This window comes from Xyrauchen texanus, chromosome 2 (genome assembly GCF_025860055.1).
Source record: "Xyrauchen texanus isolate HMW12.3.18 chromosome 2, RBS_HiC_50CHRs, whole genome shotgun sequence".
NCBI lineage: Eukaryota > Metazoa > Chordata > Actinopteri > Cypriniformes > Catostomidae > Xyrauchen > Xyrauchen texanus.
The window spans coordinates 24,376,508-24,401,274 of NC_068277.1; the positions used below are offsets into that span (position 1 = coordinate 24,376,508).

Genomic DNA, 24,767 nt, shown 5'->3' on the forward strand with positions numbered 1-24,767 from the left:
TTTCTCTTTACAACATTATAACTCTCTTAAAATGTACCTCACACATTCCCTTATAAAGGGACTTTGTTCCCTTCTCACTAAAAGCGCTCGCGCTTGTTAAAGGTGTCATAGCAACCATGATACGTTCCGTTTCCGTTTGTCGTACGAAGGCCGTCTCGTGTAAATGAGGACACTCGGTATACTGCAGCCTTCAAAGGACGCGTCATACATTTCATTCAGCCTTCCAAACGAGACACATCCACTGGCTCAAACACACTTTTTTATGCATTAAATATATATATATATATATATATATATATATATATATATATATATATATATATATATATATATATATATACACACACATTGAATAACAACAGTGGGTACATATTGCTAACAAAGGGACAAACGAAATCAATACATAAGATATCACATCTAAAGGATTACACTTTCAATGTGACATCCTTTAAGGATGTTAATGTTTATGAAGCCTTTTCAAAAGCACTTCACAAATGATTTTATAGCGGGCGCGCCGTGTTGACGTCAACCTTTCAACCTCGCTTCGCGTGATTTTGGCGTCATTTATGGTTGCAAAGATGGCTTCAGCGGCTTGGCTGCATGGCCCCAATATAGCAAGGATAACAGAGGGTCTGGTGACTGTTCTGAAAGAAGAGAGATCCGAATACCTGCCCGCCCTTCTAGCAAACTACCGTGAGCATGGAGTGGTCGGTACTCAGGTATGTCTCGTGCAGTTATTGTCGACACTGCAAACGTGCGACTCTCGATAATGCCCACATTACAATAAATATTATATACATTTCATTTAATGAGGGAATTCTTCGTCGCTTGGTTATACATTGCAGAAATGTCTTTATTCTGAGTCGAGTGTGTAAAGGGATGTGTATTGTTTACTTTCTATTCACTCTCGGTGTAAACAAAATACTTCTGAAGACTAGTTGAATATTAATGATATACATGATTATTTGTCAATGCTATCATTTACTCTACGTCTAGCAATTAAGATCTTAGTAGTTCAACAGAAGTTCTTGTCTCTTATCTTTCATATATATATATATATTACACTCGTATATCTGTTTAATTTGAAAACATACTGAAGAGTCATTCGTCTGTTTGTTTTTGTTAATGCGTATTTTGATTTGTGTTTGTAGATTACAGGAGCAGTGGGTGGTCTGGTGGGCATCAGTAATGCACAACTCGGGTCAAGTAAGACCAGGTGAACACTGACTGTTAGAGTAAAACTGCTTTATTTTAACCTTCCTCGTTCTGCAAGTCTCCCAATACCCAAAGTTGCACAATGCCCAGTTACAGACACTTTGTATTGTTATGTGTGTCAGTATCATTGTGTCATCTGAATGGGGTGGTCATAATTGTGCTTCAGGTTTGAGGGTCTTTGTCTGCTGTCTGTGCTGGTAAAGGACAGTTCAAGTGAAGTGTTTCAGCAGCATTGCCTCCCATGGCTGCGAGCTCTGCAGCAGGTCATCCAGGTAAGATATGCTTTGTGACAATTACCTTGCTCTTTTTCGGCACTCTTGAGGGTGATCAATTAGTCAGCTTTACATTTAATAATTTAGCAGATGCTTTGATCCAAAGTAAGTTGCAAATGAGGAACATTACAAGCAATGTTGTAAACAAAAGGCAAAAATATTCTGAATAATTTAATAATGCTAAGTTTCAAGTGTTGGCTAGAGTGGAAGTGAAAATTAAGAAAGTAGAGAAAATGGACAGGAAAGAGATGTTCTCTTTGGTTTTGCTCTGTTCTCTATATAATGTATTTGTACATATGTTATTTTTTGTCTTATTGTGTATTTTGCTGTGTGTGTGTTTCTGTACTGTATATATATATATGTGTGTGTATTGCAGAGGTGGGTAGTAACTCATTCAATTTACTTGAGTAACATTTTGGGGAAAATTGTACTTTTTAGTTTAGGTTTAATAGTGGGTAATTTTGACTCGCACTCAAGGAAATTTCTAATTATTTTTTTGTACTTCTTTGCAATGTGTGGTGTTATTGTCGTTACATTACTGGGTTTCATTTTAATTCATGTGTAATTTATTGAGAGATTATTGAATGGGACTTTTATGAGAGCGGAAGTTCACAGCTGTGCAACGCTCCCACTTGAGTGATGAGTAAACTTGAGTGAATTCTTCAAAGTGAAGCACTTTCTTCGCGCCACACAGTGAAAAAGAATAGTTCCATCATGCAATGCCTTCATTTAACACCAAGACAAGCTGATATGTCAAGTTTAAAGTCACAGCTCCAACTTCAGGCTGCACGCTGAGGTAAATTTTGGCTCTAATTCTAACGCAGGCTTTTCTGTGTAATGGTCATTTTCAGGGTGATTCTGTAACTAACTATTTATGCATTTACTCCGTGCCCTCGCAGGGGTACTGGAAACTATCGCAGGTACTTCAGGCAGATTAACTGTATAAATCCATTTAAACATCCAAATTAAGTGGAAATTACTGCAATTCGGGTGATAGACAACTGGAGCGTGAATAGACAGCATTTCTGCGCCTGCACAGACGAGTCGAGTGGCTGTGTATGCAATTGTTCACTCATTCACATTTCCTTTATAGTGAATTGCAGTTAGTGCACTATATCTCAGCCGTAAGTGAACGAAATTAGTGAATTCGGACGAGAGTTTTGGAGCTCTGGGACTGGTGCAGAAACGTCACATATGCAATTTTAAAATACTTGGGCCTTATTTGTTATTCTTATTAAATAATATATTAATACAATCTTCATTCTGTTTGTCATTTTTAATATATACTGTGTGTTAATATTAAGAGTAAACACATTTGATCAAATAAAAGAGTACATTTTTTATGTATCTGTATGTTTTGTCTCTCTATATGTTATTGTTATTTTAATCCAGTAATGATTTGTCAAAAAGTAATTTACTACATTCAGCATGAAATAGAACATTGCAGGAATGAAGCAAGCAATAAACGTAAACACTGATTTATTGATGTGAACTGGGAAGCTGACTCAACTCTGCCATCTTCTTGCTGCACTTGTGTTGTACCATTGGGGAGTTATTATATGCCAATTTACAGTCACAAATGTGGCACTCCCAGCTCATAGTTCTTCCCCGTGGTGGATTGTGGGAAATTAACCATCGTCAAGTGTACTTGAAATGTACACTTGAAATTACAGTGCATTGTGGGTAAGAATGAGTGAACAAAAGTAGGGCACGTGTGGCTCACTCGGGAATCAGACACTCCTACAAAATAGCAAAAACTCGAAATGGTGCACTATATAGTGTATTCGGTGTGGTTTCAGACACAGCAAGTGTTCCACAATCAGGGTTGGTGCCCTACGTAGGCTACATGCTCTGCATTTAGAGAGTGGCGGTACTGCTGTTCAGAACTAACTATTCTAAATACTTACGAAACTGAAAACTGTAACTACACTGAAATAAGAATCCACACAGGACTTTAAAAGCTATGAAATGGCAAAAGAAGGCATTATATTTCAGCATTATATAGAATGCCACTGTGGGACATTTTCATGTTTCCACTGTAATAATTACTAGAAATGTTTCCAAACCTCTCCTTATTGACAAATTCATCCAGATTTGACAAGAGCCCTTAAAGGGATAGTTCACCCAAAAATTACAATTCTCATTATTTACTCACCCTCATTCAGATGTGTATGATTTTCTTTCTTGTGCTGAACTTAAATGAAGAGTTCTGTAGGTCCATACAATCCAAGTGAATGGCTGGCAACATTTTAAAGCTAAACAAAAGTCATCATAAAAATAATCCATAAAACTAGTGGTTAAATCATTATCTTCAGAAGCAATGTGATAGGTGTGGATAAGAAACAGATCACTTTCACTTTCTACTTGTGTTTTTGGTGATTCACATTCTCTGCATATCGCCCCCTGCTGTCTAGCAAAAAAATGACAAATTGATCTGTTTCTCACCCACACCTATCATATCACTTCTGAAGACATGGATTAAACCGCTGGAGTTTTACGGATTACTTTTATACTGCCTTTATTTGCTTTTTGGATCATCATAAATTTGGCCTACAGTGCTAAAATAATCTTTTAAAAATCAGAATTTGTGTTCTGCAGAAGTAGGGAAGTCATATTCATCTGGGATGGCATGAGGGTGAGTATATGATAAGAGAATTTTCATTTTTGGGTAAACTATCTCTTTAAAGTGATAGCTCAGCCATAATTTAATATTCTGTCATAATTTCTCTACCCTCATTTTGTTTCAAACCAGTATGAGGCTGTGTTTTATGTGGAACACAAAATATGTTAGACAATGTTAGGGACTGACAGTCTCGATCACCATTCACTTTCTGTCTATCTATCTATCAGTGAATGTATAGATAGATAGATAGAAAGTAAATAGTGGCTCAGGCAGACATTCTGTCTAATATCTCCTTATTGTGTTGTATGGAAGAAAGTCATACAGGTTTGGAACAACATGATGGTGAATGATGACAGAATTTCCATTAATCCATCCATCCATCCATCTTCAACCGCTTATCCGAAGTCGGGTCGCGGGGGCTGCTGCTCCAGCAGGGGGCCCCAAACTTCCCTATCCCGAGCCACATTAACCAACTCTGACTGGGGGACCCCGAGGCGTTCCCAGGCCAGTGTGGAGATGTAATCTCTCCACCTAGTCCTGGGTCTTCCCCGAGGCCTCCTCCCAGCTGGACGTGCCTGAAACACCTCCCTAGGGAGGCGGCCAGGGGGCATCCTTACCAGATGCCCAAAACCACCTCAACTGACTCCTTTCAACGCAAAGGAGCAGCGGCTCTACTCTGACCTCCTCACGGATGACTGAGCTCCTCACCCTATCTCTAAGGGAGAAGCCCGCCACCCTTCTGAGGAAGCCCATTTTGGCCGCTTGTACTCGCGACCTAGTTCTTTCGGTCATGACCCAACCTTCATGACCATAGGTGAGGGTAGGAACAAAAATTGACCGGTAGATCGAGAGCTTTGCCTTTCGGCTCAGCTTTTTTTGTGACAACGGTGCGATAGAGCGAGTGCAATACCGCCCCCGCTGCCCCGATTTTCCGGCCAACCTCCCGCTCCATTGTCCCCTCACTCGTGAACAAGACCCCGAGGTACTTGAACTCCTTCACTTGGGGCAAAATTTCCATTAATAATAATCTTAATTCTGTAGTACATGTTAAATGTGTATTATGTAATTGAATATAGGGGAGTAAATGTCTATTATGTAATTTGTAAAAGTAACGATATACTCACTACTTGAGAACTTTTTTAATTGGATACTTTCTTAATTTTCTGGATACTCAAGTAATTATGTTTTTGAAGTAATTGTACTTTTACTTGTGCAGTTTTTGGCTACTCTAACCACCTCTAGTATACTGTATATATAAGTATACGTGTGTGTGTGTGCGCACGTGTATATACGTGTGTGTGCGCGCATATATACGTGTGCATGTGCGCGCATGTGTGTGTATATACGTGTGTATATGTACACACCCTATACGTGTGTGTACATATATATATGCGTGTGTGTGTGTATATACATATACACATAATATATGTGTGTGTGTGTATATACATATATATATACAGGTGCTGGTCATATTATTAGAATATCATCAAAAAGTTGATTTATTTCAGTAATTCCATTCAAAAAGTGAAACTTGGATATTATATTCATTCATTACACACAGACTGATATATTTCAAATGTGTATTTCATTTAATTGTGATGATTAAAACTGACAACTAATGAAAATCCCAAATTCAGTATCTCTGAAAATTTGAATATTACTTAAGACCAATACAAAAAAAGGATTTTTAGAAATGTTGGCCAACTGAAAATTATGAACATGAAAAGTATGAGCATGTAGCATCTGTGGCACTGCTCTGGTGATATGAGAGCCCAGGTTGCTCTGATAGTGGCCTTCAGCTCTTCTGCATTGTTGGGTCTGGCGTATTGCATCTTCCTCTTCACAATACCCCATAGATTTTCTAGGGTTAAGGTCAGGTGAGTTTGCTGGCCAATTAAGAACAGGGATACCATGGTCCTTAAACCAGGTACTGGTAGCTTTAGCACTGTGTGCAGGTGCCAAGTCCTGTTGGAAATGAAATCTGCATCTCCATAAAGTTGGTCAGCAGCAGGAATCATGAAGTGCTCTAAAACTTCCTGGTAGACGGCTGCGTTGACCTTGGACCTCAGAAAACACAGTGGACCAACACCAGCAGATGACATGGCACCCCAAACTATCACTGACTGTGGAAAGTTTACACTGGACTTCAAGCAACATGGATTCTGTGTCTCTCCTCTCTTCCTCCAGACTCTGGGTCCTTGATTTCCAAAGGAAATGCAAAATTTACTTTCATCAGAGAACATAACTTTGGACCACTCCGCAGAAGTCCAGTCCTTTTTGTGTTCTGACGCTGTGTCTTGTTCAAGAGTGGCTTGACACAAGGAATGCGACAGCTGAAACCCATGTCTTGCATACGTCTGTGCGTGGTGGTTCTTGAAGCACTGACTCCACTCTTTGTGAATCTCCCCCACATTTTTGAATGGGTTTTGTTTCACAGTCCTCTCCAGGGTGCGGTTATCCCTATTGCTTGTACACTTTTTTTCTACCACATCTTTTCCTTCCCTTCGCCTCTATTAATGTGCTTGGACACACAGCTCTGTGAACAGCCAGCCTCTTTAGCAATGACCTTTTGTGTCTTGCCCTCCTTGTGCAAGGTGTCAGTGGTTGTCTTTTGACTGCTGTCAAGTCAGCAGTCTTCCCCATGATTGTGTAGTCTACAGAACTCGACTGAGAGACCATTTAAAGGCTTTGCAGGTGTTTTGAGTTAATTAGCTGATTAGATTGTGGCACCCGGTGTCTTCAATATTGAACCTTTTCACAATATTCTAATTTTCTGAGATACTGATTTTGGGGTTTTTCATTAGTTGTCAGTTATAATCATCAATTAAAAGGAATGAACACTTGAAATATATCAGTCTGTGTGGAATGAATTATACATTATCCAAGTTTCACTTTTTGAATGGAATTACTGAAATAAATCAACTTTTTGATGATATTCTAATTATATGACCAGCACCTATATATGTGTGTGTGTGTGTGTGTGTGTGTGTGTGTGTGTGTGTGTATATATATATATATGACTGTATATACACAAGACAAATTATATTCTCTTATTTTATTATTATTATATTCGTTTTACTGTTATTGTATTGCACTGGAAGCTTCTGTCACCAAGACAAAGTCGTTGTATGTGTAAGCATACTTTGCAATAAAGCTCATTCTTATTCTAATAAAGCTTATTTATTAATCATAACTCCCCCTTCCAAACATGCAGTCACAGGCCCCTCTACCCACAGTGCAGCTTGCTGTGAGTGTACTACAGGACTTGTTGCAGTACTCATCCCAGCTGCCAGAGCTGGTCAGGGAGGTGGGCCTCAACTCCATCCTTGGCATTCTGACCTCCCTGCTCAGTCTCAAATCTGAAGTAAGAAAAATCATGAATGTAAGGTATTGAAAAAACTTTTAGTTAAGCTCTTCTTCCAAAATATTGCCAAGAAAAGTTTCTTTGCTAGTGTAATCTTTATAAACTTAGTTTAAAAATTCTGGAATCATATGCTGAAAAAGTCAAGGAAATGCCTAAAGTAGTGTTTGAACCCTATAGACATGGTTTGATGAACTTTCAGTCCCACCAGGATTTCACAGCACTTTTTTCTGATTATTGCGACCCAGAATGACTTCAAGTGCTGCATATTTTTTCAAATATTGCTATGTAATCTGATTTTATTTTTTTCACAATAACAAAATATGCAGTTAGCAAGCAAAAAATAATAAATACAAATACCATACATTTAGGTTATTTTTGTATATACGAACATATATTTGAGCATTTATGTACATTTACATTTATGTATTTGGCAGACGCTTTTATCCAAAGCAACTTACAGTGCACTTATTACAGGGACAATCCACCCGGAACAACCTGGAGTTAAGTGCCTTGCTCAAGGACACAGTGGTGGTGGCCGTGGGTTTCGAACCAGCAACCTTCTGATTAACAGCCCTGTGCTTTAGCCACTACGCCACCACCAGACCATGTACAAACACTGAGCACTTTATTAGGTACACCTGTACACCTACTTATTCATGCAACTATCTAATCAGCCAGTGAGTTTATCTATGTTTTCCAAATATTTGTGGAATTTTGTATGAAAAAAGCATCTATTTTTTAAAGAGGCAGAGGCTATCCCAAGTGTTTAGCATATATTGCTTTTTATCAGATTCATACTGTATGAGTACTTCAAATGTTAATAACATTTTATTATACAACTAGGGGAATGTGTGATTTTTGATTTGTGAACGCAAAACCTTCCGGTTTCACTTTAATTTAACATTTGCGTAATGGCAAATGTTCTTGGACGTTGTTTGTTCATACATGCAGGGTTAATGACACCTAGTGACAACATGGATGAAAGCGATGGGAATACCTCAGATTCACAGTATATGCAGAAAATGTGCATAATTTATATAAAATTGCTACCGCAAATAATGCAGAGATTGGTTGCATTTTTAAGGATTTAAATCCTGGAGGGACTGAACATTGTGTTGCTAGTACATAAGCTATAATTGAATTTGGTGTTGTTGTTCCAAAAAAGCTTAAATGTAAACTATTTTCATAGTGCCACCTAGCTGCAATGAAAGGAATGATGGCGTGTATGATCTACTTCCCACGAGCCTGTGGCTCTCTGAGGGTGAGCAGAGTCAATCATATATTCTTCTTTTTTTTTTTTTTTACAGTGATTGTTAAAGTTCGGTTTGTGCAAAGCTGCCAATTTTCAAAATCGACCAGTGGCTCGTTTGCTTCAACTACTAGTCAGTGTTAAGGATCATGAATAATTAAGCTACGTTATTTTCACGTGACTCCAATCAGACTTGTTTCAGAGGGATGTATAGATGCAGCAATTCAACATGGTGACTAATGTCTCCTACACACTACACGACTTTCAAAGACGTCGGTTCGTGGTACCGTTCATATTACACAACTGTCTGTCTCGTTACTGAAGTCGTAGCGTTTTCAGATTACACGACGAATCCGTGTCAGGGGTGCACACATTACAAGACCTGTTACTATTGACGAATCCTCGACGACTCTGTCTGGGCTCCAAATTACGTTTCACAACAGAATACACACGAGAATTGATACGAGATACATAACATATGATCATGCATTTGTTTTCGTATTTCAGAATATGATGTGTGTGTTTTTAATCACCTCAAGGCATCATATATTTTCCGTTACAATATGAATAAGTATCTCATACTGTAAAATCTACCTATTTGCTTACCTGACTGTTCAAGAGAATTGGCAGTTTCTCTCCAACTCTTCTCTTTCTCCACCCGGTTGTGGTATAGTTCAGATGAAACATCAAATAGGCACTGGTGCTCCTGCCAATGTTCCACTAATTTTTCCTCCATTTCTTCGGTCCAATGAGACTTTCTTGATATCGCAGTCAGGCTAGTTGATGTTCCATTGCAGGTACATCAGGACTCCTCCCATGCCCTGTTTCTTGCTCTCTCATTGTCTGTTGGTCAACACTGCTGTTGTATTCAGTCAAAACATATTTCACATTGCATGATTTGGACTAGCAGACAGGTCCAGATATTTAACATCCTAGATATCTCGCTGACATCAGCGCTTCTCTCAGATCGCATCTTTGAGAATTCATACATTGCAATCGTTGCTCACTGGAGCGAGCTCCGATTTGTGCACTATTTCAGGGTTTTGACTGCGACCTCCACAAAACTGTCGGCGAGCAAAAATCGGGCTTAAAATCGTGTAAACGCAGCATAACGGATATTCAACAAATAAATAGGATGAAAGAAACACAATCTTTTTGTGAATCTAGTTCTCGAAATTAAGCAGTTTAAACCTTTTTTTTAATTTTTTATTTCTTACTAAAACTACACTGTCTGGCCAAAAAAGTCACACTTTGGAATTAAATGAGCAGATACTTAAGAGCCTATGATTGGATCATTTTTGCAATGATTAATGTTTCAGCTTGCAACAATTCTGCAAAAGATGCAGTTTGTAACTTCTCTTTTCTTAAACAACCATGTCGGAAAACATATCCCCTTAAATCGATTGTAGAAATCTCGACTATTTAATAGTGAATGTACAATGCGACAAGAATTTACAGGATTTGGATTAAACAGCTGTTTAGGAGGCTAATTGAGAAAAATGAATTCAATTTGCCAGGGAGCATAAAGATTGGATTGTGAAGTAATGGAAAAAGGTAATGTGGTCTGATGAGTCCAGTTTTACCCTATTCGTCGGGGTAAGAAGCTAAGCGCATGAAGCGATGCACCCTTCATGCGTGGTGCCCACTGTACAAGCCTCTGGAGGCAGTGTTATGATCTGGGTTGCTTCTATTATCTAAGTCAGCAGACTGTACTGAATGATCAAGTTATCCCATCAATGGATTTGTTCCTTCCCTGATGGCACGGGCATATTCCAGGATGACAAATCCAAGATTCATCAGGCTCAAATTGTGGAAAAGTGGTTCAGGGAGCATGAGGAATAATTTTCACACATGAATTGGCCCCCACAGGGTCCTGACTTTAGCCCCATTGAAAGTCATTGGGATGTGCTGGAGAAGACTTTATGGAGTGGTTCGACTCTCCTGTCATAAATACAGGATCTCTGCCAAAAATGTATGCAACTCTGGATGAAAATAAATGTTGCATAAGGTTGTCGAAACAATGCCACAACGAATGCATGCCGTAATGAAAGCTAAAGGCGATCCAACTAAATATTAGAGTATGTGCCTTTTTTTTTTTTGGCCAGGCAGTGTATTTAAGCAGTGTCAGACAGACTCAGCAAAAGACTTCAATAATTTCGAAGCACCTCACAAATATGGGAGGAGTTTTCACTGCAGATCATTTAATGTTTGACAGTGATTATCTTGATATGTATTGTTGATGCAGCACTTTACTGTAACTGCTTCACATAATGTCACAAAAGACATTTAAGAGAAGTTCCTGCAGAGGGTTTTACTGTGCTGACTGTGAATTTGCAAGTTATCACACAAAAACGCTCTACAAGAAGTTTCATCTCAATTCATTTAAAATATTATTAATGTTTGTATTTGTCCCCACTAATTGACTAGTACGTTGTTGGACGAGTTTAGTCTATTTTGTATCTGGAATGCTAATCCTAGTAATTTCCATTTACAGGAAAAGCTTGGTGCGTATTTTCTGTCCAGGATGGACTCCAATAATCCCAAAATACAAGAGGTTAGTTGTGTTTAGTTGTCTAGTGTTAGTGTTGACTGCACAACACCTTTTTGTACACATTCTCTCTTTGTTGATAGGTGGCTTGTGAGTGTTATGCCCGGTTGCCTTGCCTGGGTGGTGTGTTGGAACGAGGGGGAGGTGGGCACAGGGCTGAAGGATGGACCAATCAGCTTCACTGCCTTTTAGCATCTGCCAATAGCATCCTTGGACAGTTATACCAGGCATCAGAACCAGGTATGTGATGTGTTACTGTAATTTCCTTTTTTTTGTTCTATTCTATTGAGAAGTAAAGGGCTAGGTTCCTATTTGTCAAGTTCTTGTTTTATGCTCCATTGCTGTATCAGAAGGGATGGTGCAGTATGAAGGTCCTGGTGTGGAACTGCCTTTCCTTCCCCTGGATGAAGGAGATCCACTACTGATTCTTCAGCTTCATCATCGTTATAAAGCCATTTGTCTGGCTCTTAAACACACTCTTAGGTAATTGTATTTTTTGTTGCTTAAATAAAAAATGGATATTGTTCCAGAAATGCTATTTAGTTCTATGTATTTGAAAATTGAGCTTAGTATTTATGATCATGATTTTGGAGATTTTGGGCCAGAATGAGATTCACTTCTCCCTTGTAGTGTTGATCCAGCTTCTTCAGTCTGTCTACCTGTTCAAAACGTCCTCAATTTGGTGTGTCGAGCCCTGGCAGTCAATTCTAAGAATATTGTAAGGCTATAGCGCTTTTACTCTCTCACTTCATCTAAATGTGAATCATATAAATTCTCTGTTAATGCTGAAGTTGGATGTGGAAACTAACGGAATGTGTTAATTGCAGAGTGCAACAGGAGAGGGCAGTTTGAAGCTGTTGGTTTTACCCTCCATTCACAGCGACACTCTTGAGCTGCTCTCCTCTCTCATCAAGGCGTAAGCAGACACTCACCAAACGTATACCACTAAGGGCATAGCAATCATTATAGCTATTTTAAAATTTTCTGTGGACGTAGCTGATTGGTCATTTTGTGTGTTTATTTCTTTTTATATACAGTGTTGGTGGTGGACTGGTGCAGTATAGCAGTGTGCTCACTAGGCTTTTTTCACAGTCTCTGTCTGCATGGACACCTCTGCCGGAAGCTAGCCTAGGCCAGCAGAGAGCATACAGGTATTACATAAAAAATAAAACTTGATAGCTGAAAGTAAATGTTTCATTTTCACAGCTGTAATGCCTTGCACTGTAATTTTTGTTGGATAATGCAATATGGGATATGCAACACGGTAATCCTATGATGAAGTTATCGGAGTGTGTAGAACAAAGGAACCCCATCCAGCCAAATATACTTGTTTACTGGGAAAAAAAGGACTGTCTATCCCTGGAAAAACAAACATAGATGTTTTTTGTTCTAAATTGCTTATAGACTGCGTATAATATATAGAGGTTTTACCATTAAATATCCACTAATGTGATGTTCTCACTTTTGAGTAGGAAGTGTGTTTTTGGAGAAACTTTACTTTAATTCCAGCTTTCAATTTGTCAAAGTCCTTACTAAATTCAAATAACAAATGTTGTTTTGATGCTCTTTAATGCTGTGTGTGACTGATCGCGTTAGCTGGCAATTCAAATGGTGCAGGACACCTTGTTATCCAGCCCTCTAAGTACACGTTAGAGGAGGAATCGCATTAGCTACAAATTTGTTTTATTTTTACTCTCCAACTTCTAACAACTTGTCAGTATATTGCTACTAAAAAAGATATTAAGCCAACCTGGAATGGGACATCTTCACATATACAGTATATAGAATTTATATTTATGGCATCACGCAATATAGTATGTGAGATTGTACGTTTTATTTAATATTTTTGCTTTTCAGCATTTTAATCACATTTTAACTTCTTATAAATATACAAATTTCACATTCACATCAATTTACATGTCATGAAATTGCATTTTTAATAGTGATACAAACTGTTGTCACTGTTTGAAATTTCATACACATTTGTAACAAAATATTCACAATGTTGAAAACCAAACATAGATGCTTCAAGAGCCTATTTGCTAAATTCTAAAAATATTTTATAATGTTTATATCCCTTATAATTTACCCATTTATTACACTTACTACATTTTGTTACATATTTGTTTATATGCTGTTACGTTCCCCCAAAACGGTAAATCCAGGGGAAGGGGGAGCAACAATAATTTAAAATAACCAGGGCAAAAGAGAACAGGAAGTCAGAGTTATGTGCAGTTGAAACGTGTATTTATTATAATATGGACAAAGAGAAAAAAAAAACAATACAAAACTACTCTCTCACAATGAGACAGCAAACAAGCAAGAGAAGGCAAACAATCAACACAAACTAAATAACTGAGAAAAAACAAGATTCAACATTAACTGGACTACTAAACAATCCTCCCTCCACTGAGGTTAACACACAAACAAACACTGTTCTAAACTCACAACACGATGCAAGTTGGTGTTCAACCCACAGGTTGAATAAAATTGGTCTGCAATGTGGTCACAACTGGAAGGAAGAGAAATGAACAGAACAAGCACACACCTCACAACAACACTCAACAAACTATGAAAGAACAGTCTTCTTATCCTCCAGGTACTGAGTGTTAATCAGGCACACCTGTTGCCACTCACACATGCAGCCGAGACATGGAGGGGGAGGGGCCACCACCTGAGAGAGAGAAGAAAGAAACACACCCCAACCAAACACACGACCCTAAGGGTCATAATGCACTTGTAAGATTAACATTGAGTTTTCACTGATATGCAGGGATGTAGCAGACATTTTAAAAGTGGGTTGACGCAGCTGTCAGTAGGTGGCTTGCACAGACCTAACACTTACAGTACGGTATTAATGTATTACAGGATATATTAATTACAGTATATATTAAGTATGATATAAGTATTATATTAATATATACATTTAATATTTGTAGCGTTTTAAAGATTCAATTATTACAAAATAATTGCAAAATTTGCTGCAAAAATAAAGGGCATCTTTTAAAGTACTTGCTTCTGTTTCACATATGACAATAAAGGACTGAGCACAAGCTGATAATGAAAATTGTGCATGTGCACAATAAAATGTTTTACTCTATGCTTGTGCATTGTGGGATTTAAATGTATCCAAGTGGCTAGAGTGTTTTGACTGTGCACCAAAATTCGTTCAGACACATTTAATGATTCAGTGACCATTTCTGGTGATGCCACAAGGTGGTGACAAATGAGTGTCTTGTGTGAAATGATTCAGTGACTAACCAAGACGTTAGTCACTGAATCAACAATGAAAAGAAAATTGTAATCCTTTAAAATTTGTATATCAACAGATCAAAAAAAAAAAAAAAAAAAAAGAAAAAAAGTAACTTTACTAAAAGTTTTATGAATTTTAAGAACAAAGAAAATCTATCGCTTCCATACAGTTTGTGAGCTGCTGAACATGACTTTTGAGACAATAATAGACATATAATTATGAGTTTCAATAACATACGTATGTTTTCATGCATAAAAACGTGTCTACATATCTATTCACTTCAGTAAAATGCCAAAGTGTTCTAAGAACAGCAGATCTATCTTTTTCCTACAGTTTGTCGACTACACTAACATATTGGTAAAAAAAACAGGATATTAAAAATAGCTGATTTTCGGCATTGGAGTAACAAGTTAGTGTGTGTGCGTGTGAGCGAGAGGGGTATCGCGGTGCTTTCCATTTTAGCCATGTGAGGCTGATTAGGGCAAAATACACTGGGAAAAAGTTTCACCTATTAAAAGATATTACAGAGAATTTAAACTGTTGTATTGATGAAGTCGTGGGGGGTGCTGGCCATACGGCTCGGTTTGTTGGTCACGACACGAGTCTCAATGCGTGTGTGTATATATATATATATGAGATGGAGATAGATGCATAGATAAATAGATGCAATCACAATTATTCAACCCCCATTGCAAATCAGGTTTATTGTCAAAATGTACAGACTTTCAGCTGCTTGCAATGAACAAATCAAACAAAGGCAATTGAAAGAGCTTCAAGTGGTTTCCCAAAATTCAACTGAAAATGCAACTTATAATGACTTCTCCAGTCTCAAAATAATTCAACCCCTTAATGGCAAGCATCTTTAGTACTTAGTAGAGCACCCTTTTGCTGTTATGGCCTGCCGAAAACAAGATGCAAAGCCAGAAACCAGCTTCTGGCATCTTTCCTGAGGAATCATAGCCCATTCCTCATGAGCATGGCCTATTCTTGAGTTTGTGTGCTGCAACTGCCGCCTTCAATCCAACCAGAGGTTTTATATGGGTTTCAAGTCAGGTGACTGTGGTGGCCACAGTAGAATCTTCCAGGACTACTACTGCAACCAAGCCTTGGTGGAATTTGAGGAATGCTTGGGATCATTGTCCTGTTGGAAGGTCCAATGACACCCAAGCTTCAGCTTCCTCACAGATGGCATGACATTTTCTCTTAGGATATCCCGATATATCAATTAATCCATCTTGCCTTCCATACGCTGCAGGTTTCCAGTGCCAGTGGATGCAAAGCAGCACCAGAGCATCACTGAGCCACCACCATGCTTGACTGTGGGCAGAGTGTTCTTTTCAGCACAGGCTTAATTCCTCTTCCTCCAGACAAACTGCTAATCCATCCTGCTGAAAAGTTCCAGATTTGTTTCATTGCTCCAAAGAACAGAATCCCAAAACTTCTGTGGGTTATTTATATGATTTTGAACATATTGGAGCCGACGTTTGGGTCAGTAGTGGTGTACGTCTTTGAGTTCTGGCATAGAAACTGTGGCAGGGCGGAGGGTGGGGCCGGGTAGTGATCCTACACACCCGGTCCCGTATTAGGCTAATCAAGCCTCTCGAGAGGGATAAAGGTCGACTGCAGAGGATCGTGCGGGAGAGAGAGAGAGATCGTTTACGGACATGTCCGTCGTGTGTGTGTGTGTGTGTGTGTGTGTGTGTGTGTGTGTGTGTGTGTGTGTGTGTGTGTGTGTGTGTCTTCTGTTTTAGTTTGAAATTAAACTGTTATTTATGTTGAAAAGCTGGTTCTCGCCTTCTCCTTCCCATCGTTTTCCACAGAAACCTTCTGCGTTTAGTACGCTTCTTACTGTGCTTACTGCAACCTCAGTGCCTATTGTCACCATGTCTTGCGGCATTTCTTTTGCAATCACTAAAGGGTTTTACACAACCTGCCTTCTCAGAAATCTGGTTGCAGCTGTTGTTGGCTTCCTTTTTCTGCCCTGTCCAGGTATTGTATCCACCGTTCCCTTAACTTTGAACTTGAAAACTATACTTCCAACGATGTCACAAGGAACAATCAGTGCCTTCGCTATCTTTTTGTATCCTTTTCCTTGTTTGTGAAGGGCGATGATCTCTTCTCTTTATGGACATTCTTTTGCCATATTTCTAACATGCAGTCAAACGTGACACTCAGCAAACCCCTAGACAGTTCAGATATTTAATGTGTTCCAGCTCAAGCACTCCTGGTGCAACTAATGAAGCTCTTGATTAGTTGCATCAGGTGTGCTTGAGACAACACCTCTTTTGCATATTTATGCTGTTGTGAGGGATTCCATTCAGGTGGTTGAATAATTTTGAGACTGGAGAAGTCATTATAAGTTAAATTTTGAATCATTTGTTGTGTTGAGCCATTTCAATTGGTTTGTTCATTGCAAACAGGTGAAAGTCTGTAAATTGACAACAAACCTGATTTGCAATGGGGGTTTAATAATTTTCAAACCTGATTGCAACTGTGTGTGTGTATGTATGTGTGTATGTATATATATATATATATATATATTATATATATTTATTTATTTTATTTTTTAATTAATTATCTTGTTCTTAATTATTAGAAAATGATTATGCTGTAGCAATAATTTCTTCACTATGACATGGAATAGAAAGGTGTCAAGTTAAGCCATTGTAGTCTTTTTTGCACACATCTGCAGAAAGGCCTTTTAAGAGTTTGTGTGTAGTTTACAAAGCTTTTTTTATGTCCTCATTCTCCATGAAACTAGAATGAATGGTGCATCTCTTCCTGTGTATTTGCCTTTCATTAGCTTTGTCTGGTAACCTGTATTGGTGGAAAATATTTGGAATGATAAAAATGTGAAAATAAAATAAACCTGGTGCCATTTGCATTTACAATACATGTCTTAGGCAAAGCGCACCAAGACGGTAGGAGTTCAGTTCACTTTAAAGCGGTGTGGGATCGTTCGTTGCATTAATGTGTACCGGTAAGCCAAAATTCATGCAAACTGCCATGAGGTGTGAAACAAACATGTGTCACTGTTTTTAAAGTAGACATTGTTCTGTTGTCCGTGATTCATTTCTTTACATCTATGATGTGCTGTTGTTTTTTTTTTTTTTTCAATAGCGCAGTGCGTGTGGCTGTATACCATATTATAGAACTCTGGGTAAGAGTAAGCGGTGCCTCTTTGCTTCAAGGAAGCCCCTCTCACACAGTTTTACTATTCACTCATCTGATGGGTGACATCACACCAGGATCAGAAGCAGTTAAGGTGAGAAATCTTTAAGATTAAGGGTATTTGTAACAAATATAATAATAATAACAAAAAATAATATTTTCATGTTTAGCTTCGTTCAGGACAACAGTTAGCCATGAACGACCTGGTTGTTTCTGGTAATAAGCCCGGACCTCGAAGAACGAAAGGTTTGGGAATTGGTGATGGAGTCTTGCTACAGAGGAAAGGAGATGTGCTAGCCAATCAAGACACATGTGTTGCTGCTCTTCGAGGTGAGGGCTTGGTGATATTCAATGTATTTCTACTTTTACTTGCAGAAATGAATATTCTTCAGTGATTTAGAATTTGTTTGTTTTTTTGCAGCACTTAGACAGATTATTCTGACAAGTGGGACTTTGTTGAAGGAAGATCTGCATAAGGTTAGTTTATTACACTGGTCTATAAAGTGATGTGCATTTCCTTACAGGATGTTTAAGTTTTGATGTCTTTTTTTATGATACAAGTACATTCCAGCTCAAACTTTTTATAAATTATAATATGTACATGATGTGTTGCATGTTCTTCTAAACATTTCCTCCCTTGTTAGAGGTTACAAGACTTGGTGGTGCCTCTGTGTGTGAAGCTGCAACAGCAGGCACACTGTGCCTTGGAGGTCGGTGCTGTTAATGGGCAGTATGGCAGCCCTACCCCACGACGAGAGCTCTACCGCCTCTTACTGGCACTTGTGCTGGTGCCCTCTCCCCGCTGGCCTCCTCCCCTGTCCTGTGCTGTGTCTGCCTTCAGCCATGGTCGGAGAGATCACATCATGGTTAGAGAATATCCTAGGTCAAAGCATGACCAAGAGAAAGTAAACCAGGTTACTTTCTCTTGGTATCTGTGTGAGAATACAGGAAGTGGGTGCGATGTAATGAACTGGAAAGCACTATTTGCCAACTCCATGATTTGTCAGAAAGGCGTGATCAGAAGTTCTTCCACCCTAAAAAAAGTAGTCTTATCTCTAAACGAATAATTAAACCACTTTAACGCTTAACACAATTTAAGCATTAAATTGTGTTATTTACACGTGAATTCATGCAAGTGCTTTAACAGTGATAGAAGGTTCACATTTCTGCATTTAAACCCTCCAGCTTGCTTTGGCTGCTAATCTTCTATTATAGGTATTTTTACAGCAAATGCATGTCCCGTTCATTATAAACAGCACTATGGATGAGTCGAAATTCGCATATGGACATTAGGTTAAAAAATTACCCTTAATATTGCTTTAAAAGGTTGCATATGAATGTTGGTACCCACTAGAGGAAGCCTCACTTTAGTGGTCTCACTTGCACAATGTATTTTATCTTTCACAAACAGGTAGTTTCAGTTGTTGTGACTTCAAGTGCATTTTGTGCCATTAAAAGCAAAACCACTGAAAATGCCATGCATGTACTAATATATAACTGTTTATGTTGGTCAACATTAGACAAGATGTTTGTTTTCATTTACAGAAGGGGTTCCAGGCACAAAGAACCTAGAAATTACTCTATTATGCCTAGATATTTTTCAATGTATACTTAATTAGAAACAGATTTGTGAAATCTGTTTCTCAAAATCTAGCTCTTTGTGTACTTATCAGTTTAAACAAGCTGAGATTTACAAACACTTTATTCACCCAACCTGTCTGAACACACGAAGATGTTAAAAATGTCAGTGTGTAATGACTGACATGTATAGATATTAATTTTTAGAGAGAAAGCATTTGCCCTCTTATGTGGGTGCTTGCTTTCAGTCGCCTTTAGCGTACAACCTGGGTGATGGAGGGGATATTTGCCTGTAATGACGCATGAGCCTGTAACTGGATACCGTGTTTCATGTTTGCAAAAGTGTAAAGGGAAGTATGAGACATAAAAAGAAACAGTACTCATGGCAAACTGGTTCTTTTTTGTCTTTGAAAGTCAACTTTAGCCTATTTTTATACTAGAATAGAAACTCCCACCATGTGAGGATTGCCCAGGCATAGAGCTGACTCTCTTTGTGTTTCAGCAGACACATCAGATTTCTCCATAGCTGTCTAACTTTTGTGCTTTGTTATCTTGACTATTATTTTGGATGGCGATTGTATCGGCAGTTTAAGTGTAAGTTTTAAGGTTTCATTTGGTCGCAGTGCACAAATCATTGAAATGCAAGTGAAGATTAAGAGTTTATCAGTTACTGCATTTCTCTGGGTTGAGCAATGGTGGTATTGTCTCCCTCATTATATGTTGGTGTAGTCAAATTTGTTCTGGTCTTGCACATTGACCCTTATGCTAATTTTGTTCCTTTCTATACTCTTTCTTGCTGCCCCACAGGTTTCGTCATTTTGTGCCGAGGCCCTCACAATATGCAACACCCTTATTCACCCTCGTACACCCTCAATCTCCCTCCCTCTCAGTCCTCTAACCCTCAAATCAACCCCATCTGCCCCAACCCTTTCTTCTGCCCCCTCACTATCCATTCCTTCCCTTCTTGGGGGCCCCTCAACAGGTCCACCCTTCTGTGCCAGGCATCCCGTGGGTTTAGGCCCTGCTACCCTCCTTGGCTCTCTGGAGAACCATCTTCCTTTGGCTCCAGTTCTTTCAACTGCAGCAGGTGCTACTGCCACCCCAGGTGAATTGCTGCTATCTCCAGTCCAACCAGGTGAGCTGTCGGGACTGGGAGCCCCAGAAAGCCAATGCCAAATTTTTGTCCGCTTTGACAAAGAGGAGCCGGAGGATGTGGAGATCTCCTTGGAGAGTGATTCAGATGATAGTGTGGTCATAATGCCACCAAGTATGATGATTGACATACAAGATGCAGCCGCTAATGCACAAACATTACCAGTACCACCAACAGGAGGCACCCTGCCACTCACAGCCCCAGTAGTTGGTGAGGTTGGATCAGTTGAAACACCACTAACTAATGAGCTGCCCACATCCATTCCCCACCGGATTCTTCCAACTAACACCAATAATATTAATTATTTTCCAGGAACAAGCCAGACAGCCCAGCTTGTCTCACTGGTGCCTTCTCTGAACTCAACTACAGCTCCACACTCAGCATCACCTGGTGGTCTTGCAGATTCGCTGACAGGTGATCCTCAGCTTCAGCAAATGCTGATGCAGACTTCTCCATGTGGCCAGCCACCTACACTGGGCTTATCTCTACAGATGCAGCTTCAAAACCAGCTAGTCCAAACCAGCTGTCAGCTCCAACAACAGCCTACAGGAAATGATGTCGACCAAAATGTAATTAACATCAACAGTTCAGATGATGATGAAGAAGAGGAGGAGGAAGAAGAGATGGAAGATGAGGATGAATTAGGAGAGGAGGAGGAGGAGGAAGAAGGCCTAGAGGATGAAGAGGAGGAGGAGGAAGACAGCGACTTCCCAGAAGATGAGGAGTACTATGAGGGGGAAGATTTTGATGAATACGATGAAGAAGAGGGAGAGGAGGACGATGAAGAGGAAAGTGAGGAGATCCAGCCTTTAGAGGTACGCAACGGAAGAGGAGCAATGGGCAAGGAGAAGGAGGCTGAGGTGATGATCGAGGCCAAAGAGCAGCAAGGAATGGGAATGTTCTGCATTGAGAGAGAGGGAGAGGTAGAAGGAGGGATCGAGGAAATGGAGGGTGTGAGGAGCATCTATGCTGATGACGGGATTAAGGGGAAAGGGACAGTGGAGGAAATTGAGAACATTGGAGCAGTCGAGAGAAGCGAAGCTGAGGTTGACAAGCGACAGATAGAAACTCCTCTAATCAGTGGAGATGCAGAGGACACCACAGTGGAGGCAGTTGAATCAGAAGTGAGAACATGGGAGCAGGAAGTGCCAGGACCTGAAGTCCTCACTGCCACAGAAGATGCTGGACCATGTCAGCAGTCTCAGCAATTGACTGTAGAGGGTGAAATTAAAGAGCAAGGGCCAGAATTACCGCCAGAGGACAAAACCATTCAGAGTTCACCATCAACATTAGAGCAATCAGCATTACAGGGTGTAGATGAGACACCCGAGGAAGATAAAGCAAGTGAAGTACAGGGAGACGATGCAGATGCAAGAGGAACAAAGAGGAAAATGGAGGATCGGGAGGAAGGAGAATGTACTGAACAAGGCACCGAAAAGAAAAAGGTAGCTCAGCAATGCTAAACAATCTGTAAATACATATTCATGGCAATCTATCAGTTTTTTTCCTCTCAGGCCCAAAACATCCTCTACATGATTCATGAAAGCAAACACTTCTATTTGCTCATCAAGCTTGATTTCACACATTGATTTCATGCATTCTCAGCATTGCCTCATGGTACACAATAGCTGTCATTTGCGTAAACTCTTTATAGCTCCCTGCCTGAATAACACATCTGGATTAATGGCACAGACATTTGAAGGTAGCTGTTGAGGTTTGTTACCAATACAGTAATGCATGAATGGCTGCTAGATATGTCCTTATGTCCCCTAAGGGACCTTAACTTTGCTATGCATTTGCCAAGTATTGCCTTTGCTTACTTGCATAGAGTATGCTTCTGGCCATAGTCTAAATTTGTTGTCTGAACAATTGAGGAAACCAAAACAAATAAAAAATACTTAGTATTGAATGTATAGAGCCTAATGTTTACATGTTCATTACTTGTACTCTTTTCTTTCTTTCTTTTTTTTTCTGGTAATGGCATTTAAACACATGCAGACACTAAGTGATGTAATTGTGGCTTACTCCACGTTCTCTCAAACTCTCTGTGTTCTCTTGCTTCATCTCTCCTTGTCCAGATAGATGATGAGGCTATGGCCTCGATGCTGGCTGACTTTGTTGATTGTCCTCCAGACGATGACTGTCACGGTGCTTCAAAATCACAGTCCAAAACTGACTAGACTCCATTTTCTCAATTATCTCATAGAAGCATTGAAAGTAATCATCAGATTCTGAAAGATCCCTCACATTGTCATGTCTGACTATCAAGCTCTGCTTTAGTTAGACTCCAATAGATCCAATTTGGGTCCTTTGAAAGAGCCGGTTTGAATTTCAGGTTCAGTACCTTAATACCACTGTAAAGACTTTGTCAGTTGAGTCATGGTCCATATGTCACTAGTTTTTTCTTTTGGTGGATTTGCAGAGCATTTGCAAAGCATTTGTAGTCTTTTTTTATAATAATTTGTGTATGTAAAATTTACTTGCTGTTATTCAATGATTGTTTTCAAAAATCATGCTATAAATTATATCTGTTATATGTTAGTATATGCTGTTGGATTCTGTAGCAATGAGAAGGTTCCCCTTTCAAAGCTTTTCAGAAATGTCTCAATATATTTTTAGGTGAAGTTATTATTACAGTTTGCATGAAATCAACATGTTTTAATGTGACATTGATGTTTGGTGTTCTCAAAACACTGTAGCAGAATATCTGTGATATCTTCTAAAACATTTGTATGGGGGTGAGAAACCCAATAAAAACTCTAAATGCTGGCAAGCAACTAGACAGCATAAATGCATTCATTTATTTATTTTTGCTCTAGAACAATTATTTTCCATTCATCTCTACTGGGGCGGCTGTGGCTCAGGTGGTAGGGTGGTTGGCTGCCAATCGCAGGGTTGGGGGCTCGATTCCCGACCCACACGCCAAAGTGTCCTTGAGGAAGACACTGAACCCCAAGTTAACGCCTTGCATGGCAGTTCTGCTGTAATTGGTGTATGAGTGTGAATGTGTGAGTGGGTGATTGGGACACAGTGTAAAGCTCTTTGGTAACCTCTAAGGTTAAAGCACTATATAAGTGCAGACCATCTACTGTATTTTCTGACCTTCAGAAATGTATTGATATTTAATTTTTGTATTTCAATATAGTAATTTTTTCCATGAGTGCTACCTAGTCAGTGGTGAATATGATTGTCATAAAAGACTATCTGCAAAACTGCCAGTATATTTTGTTTACAGGAAAGAAAATACAGATCCATTACATACATACATTTTTTCCTGATGGGACCTGCAAAAGCTCTAAAGTTGATATGAGACAGAGACAAATCCATCTTTAACATTACAATTATATGCCATTCTAGCATTATTATCTGTAATGAAAAGTATTTAATTTGAACATTTCCAAATATTTTTTTGTCTTTGGTACTGTCACAGCCCCATAAGTAAGGCACAAGTATCTATGACAGCAAATCTGATATACAGGTTTAACAATGCAAAATAAAACTTTGCCACTGGGGTACACATATCCCTAGGAATCACTGGTCTTGTCGAGGTTGTCTGCTTCACAGCCCTGTATGAAGCTTATTTGGCAAAATGGTTTTAAGAATTATATGCATTTAGTTCAGAGAAATCTATATGTGATGCCTATACTTTATTAGTGCCCATTACCAGCTTTTTTGTCCCATAGCACCATTCCTTTAGACTGTGTCCACATTATACAGCAACATGTGTAATGCACTTCCTTAAAAACATACAAATTGCATGTCAAGCTGTTTTCACAAACAGGAATGGAGCAATATGTGTACACACAGGAATTTACACAAAGAAATTAATCTTTGTCATTTTATTTTGCATTGTATATCTTTACATGACGTGGTTTGTATCTATCAAATACAAATAGCATTTGGTTACACAAATTATACATGTTTAAAGCCATAAACCTAAGTTGTTTTTCCTCGATGCTGCATTAATATATATTCTCAAATAATAAGTCTGAGACGTGATTAAATAACATGAAACACTCAGCCAAACAATAGGTGAAACCTGTCTTTCAAGAGGACAGCAACCTGGTATTTGCCAGTACTCTGTTAAAAAGCGAAAGTTCTGCATGTAGTTCAGAATTGCTTCCTTTAAAAATAAACAAATTAGAATAACAAACTGTAACATGATGATTTCTTGACTGGGTGATAAACAAGGTTTTGTTAGAACTCATATGGTCATGCTGCCTGAGTCCTATACAGTGTTACTGTGGAGGTTTCTGACAGGCTTCAATGTGGTTGTTCAGGTCACAAAAAATATCCTGTTAAGCCTTGTGGTTTTTCTGAGTTATTACTGCACACTTCCTT

The 24,767-nt window shown here is 39.0% G+C and overlaps 1 protein-coding gene across 1 annotated transcript; it reads left to right on the forward strand.

The window, feature by feature from the left end:
• The first annotated feature begins 402 nt into the window (after window positions 1-402).
• On the forward strand, window positions 403-23,752 carry LOC127662572 (proline-, glutamic acid- and leucine-rich protein 1-like). Its single transcript, XM_052153821.1, has 17 exons — window positions 403-719; window positions 1,152-1,216; window positions 1,382-1,487; window positions 7,325-7,474; window positions 8,664-8,735; window positions 11,218-11,277; window positions 11,355-11,511; window positions 11,622-11,754; window positions 11,902-11,989; window positions 12,099-12,187; window positions 12,309-12,422; window positions 17,645-17,789; window positions 17,866-18,025; window positions 18,117-18,172; window positions 18,340-18,561; window positions 20,081-21,871; window positions 22,505-23,752. Exons 1-17 carry the CDS (start codon window positions 567-569, stop codon window positions 22,604-22,606), a joined length of 3,663 nt encoding a protein of 1,220 aa, XP_052009781.1. The 5' UTR covers window positions 403-566; the 3' UTR covers window positions 22,607-23,752.
• Window positions 23,753-24,767: the final 1,015 nt, after the last annotated feature.

Bases quoted from the DNA above. Each gene is read 5' to 3' on its own strand.
- LOC127662572 (XM_052153821.1), top strand. From the start codon at position 567: ATGGTTGCAAAGATGGCTTCAGCGGCTTGGCTGCATGGCCCCAATATA. The intron at 1,488-7,324 runs GTAAGATATGCT...CCAAACATGCAG, and splicing joins CTCTGCAGCAGGTCATCCAG to TCACAGGCCCCTCTACCCAC. The intron at 18,026-18,116 runs GTGAGGGCTTGG...GTTTTTTTGCAG, and splicing joins ATGTGTTGCTGCTCTTCGAG to CACTTAGACAGATTATTCTG.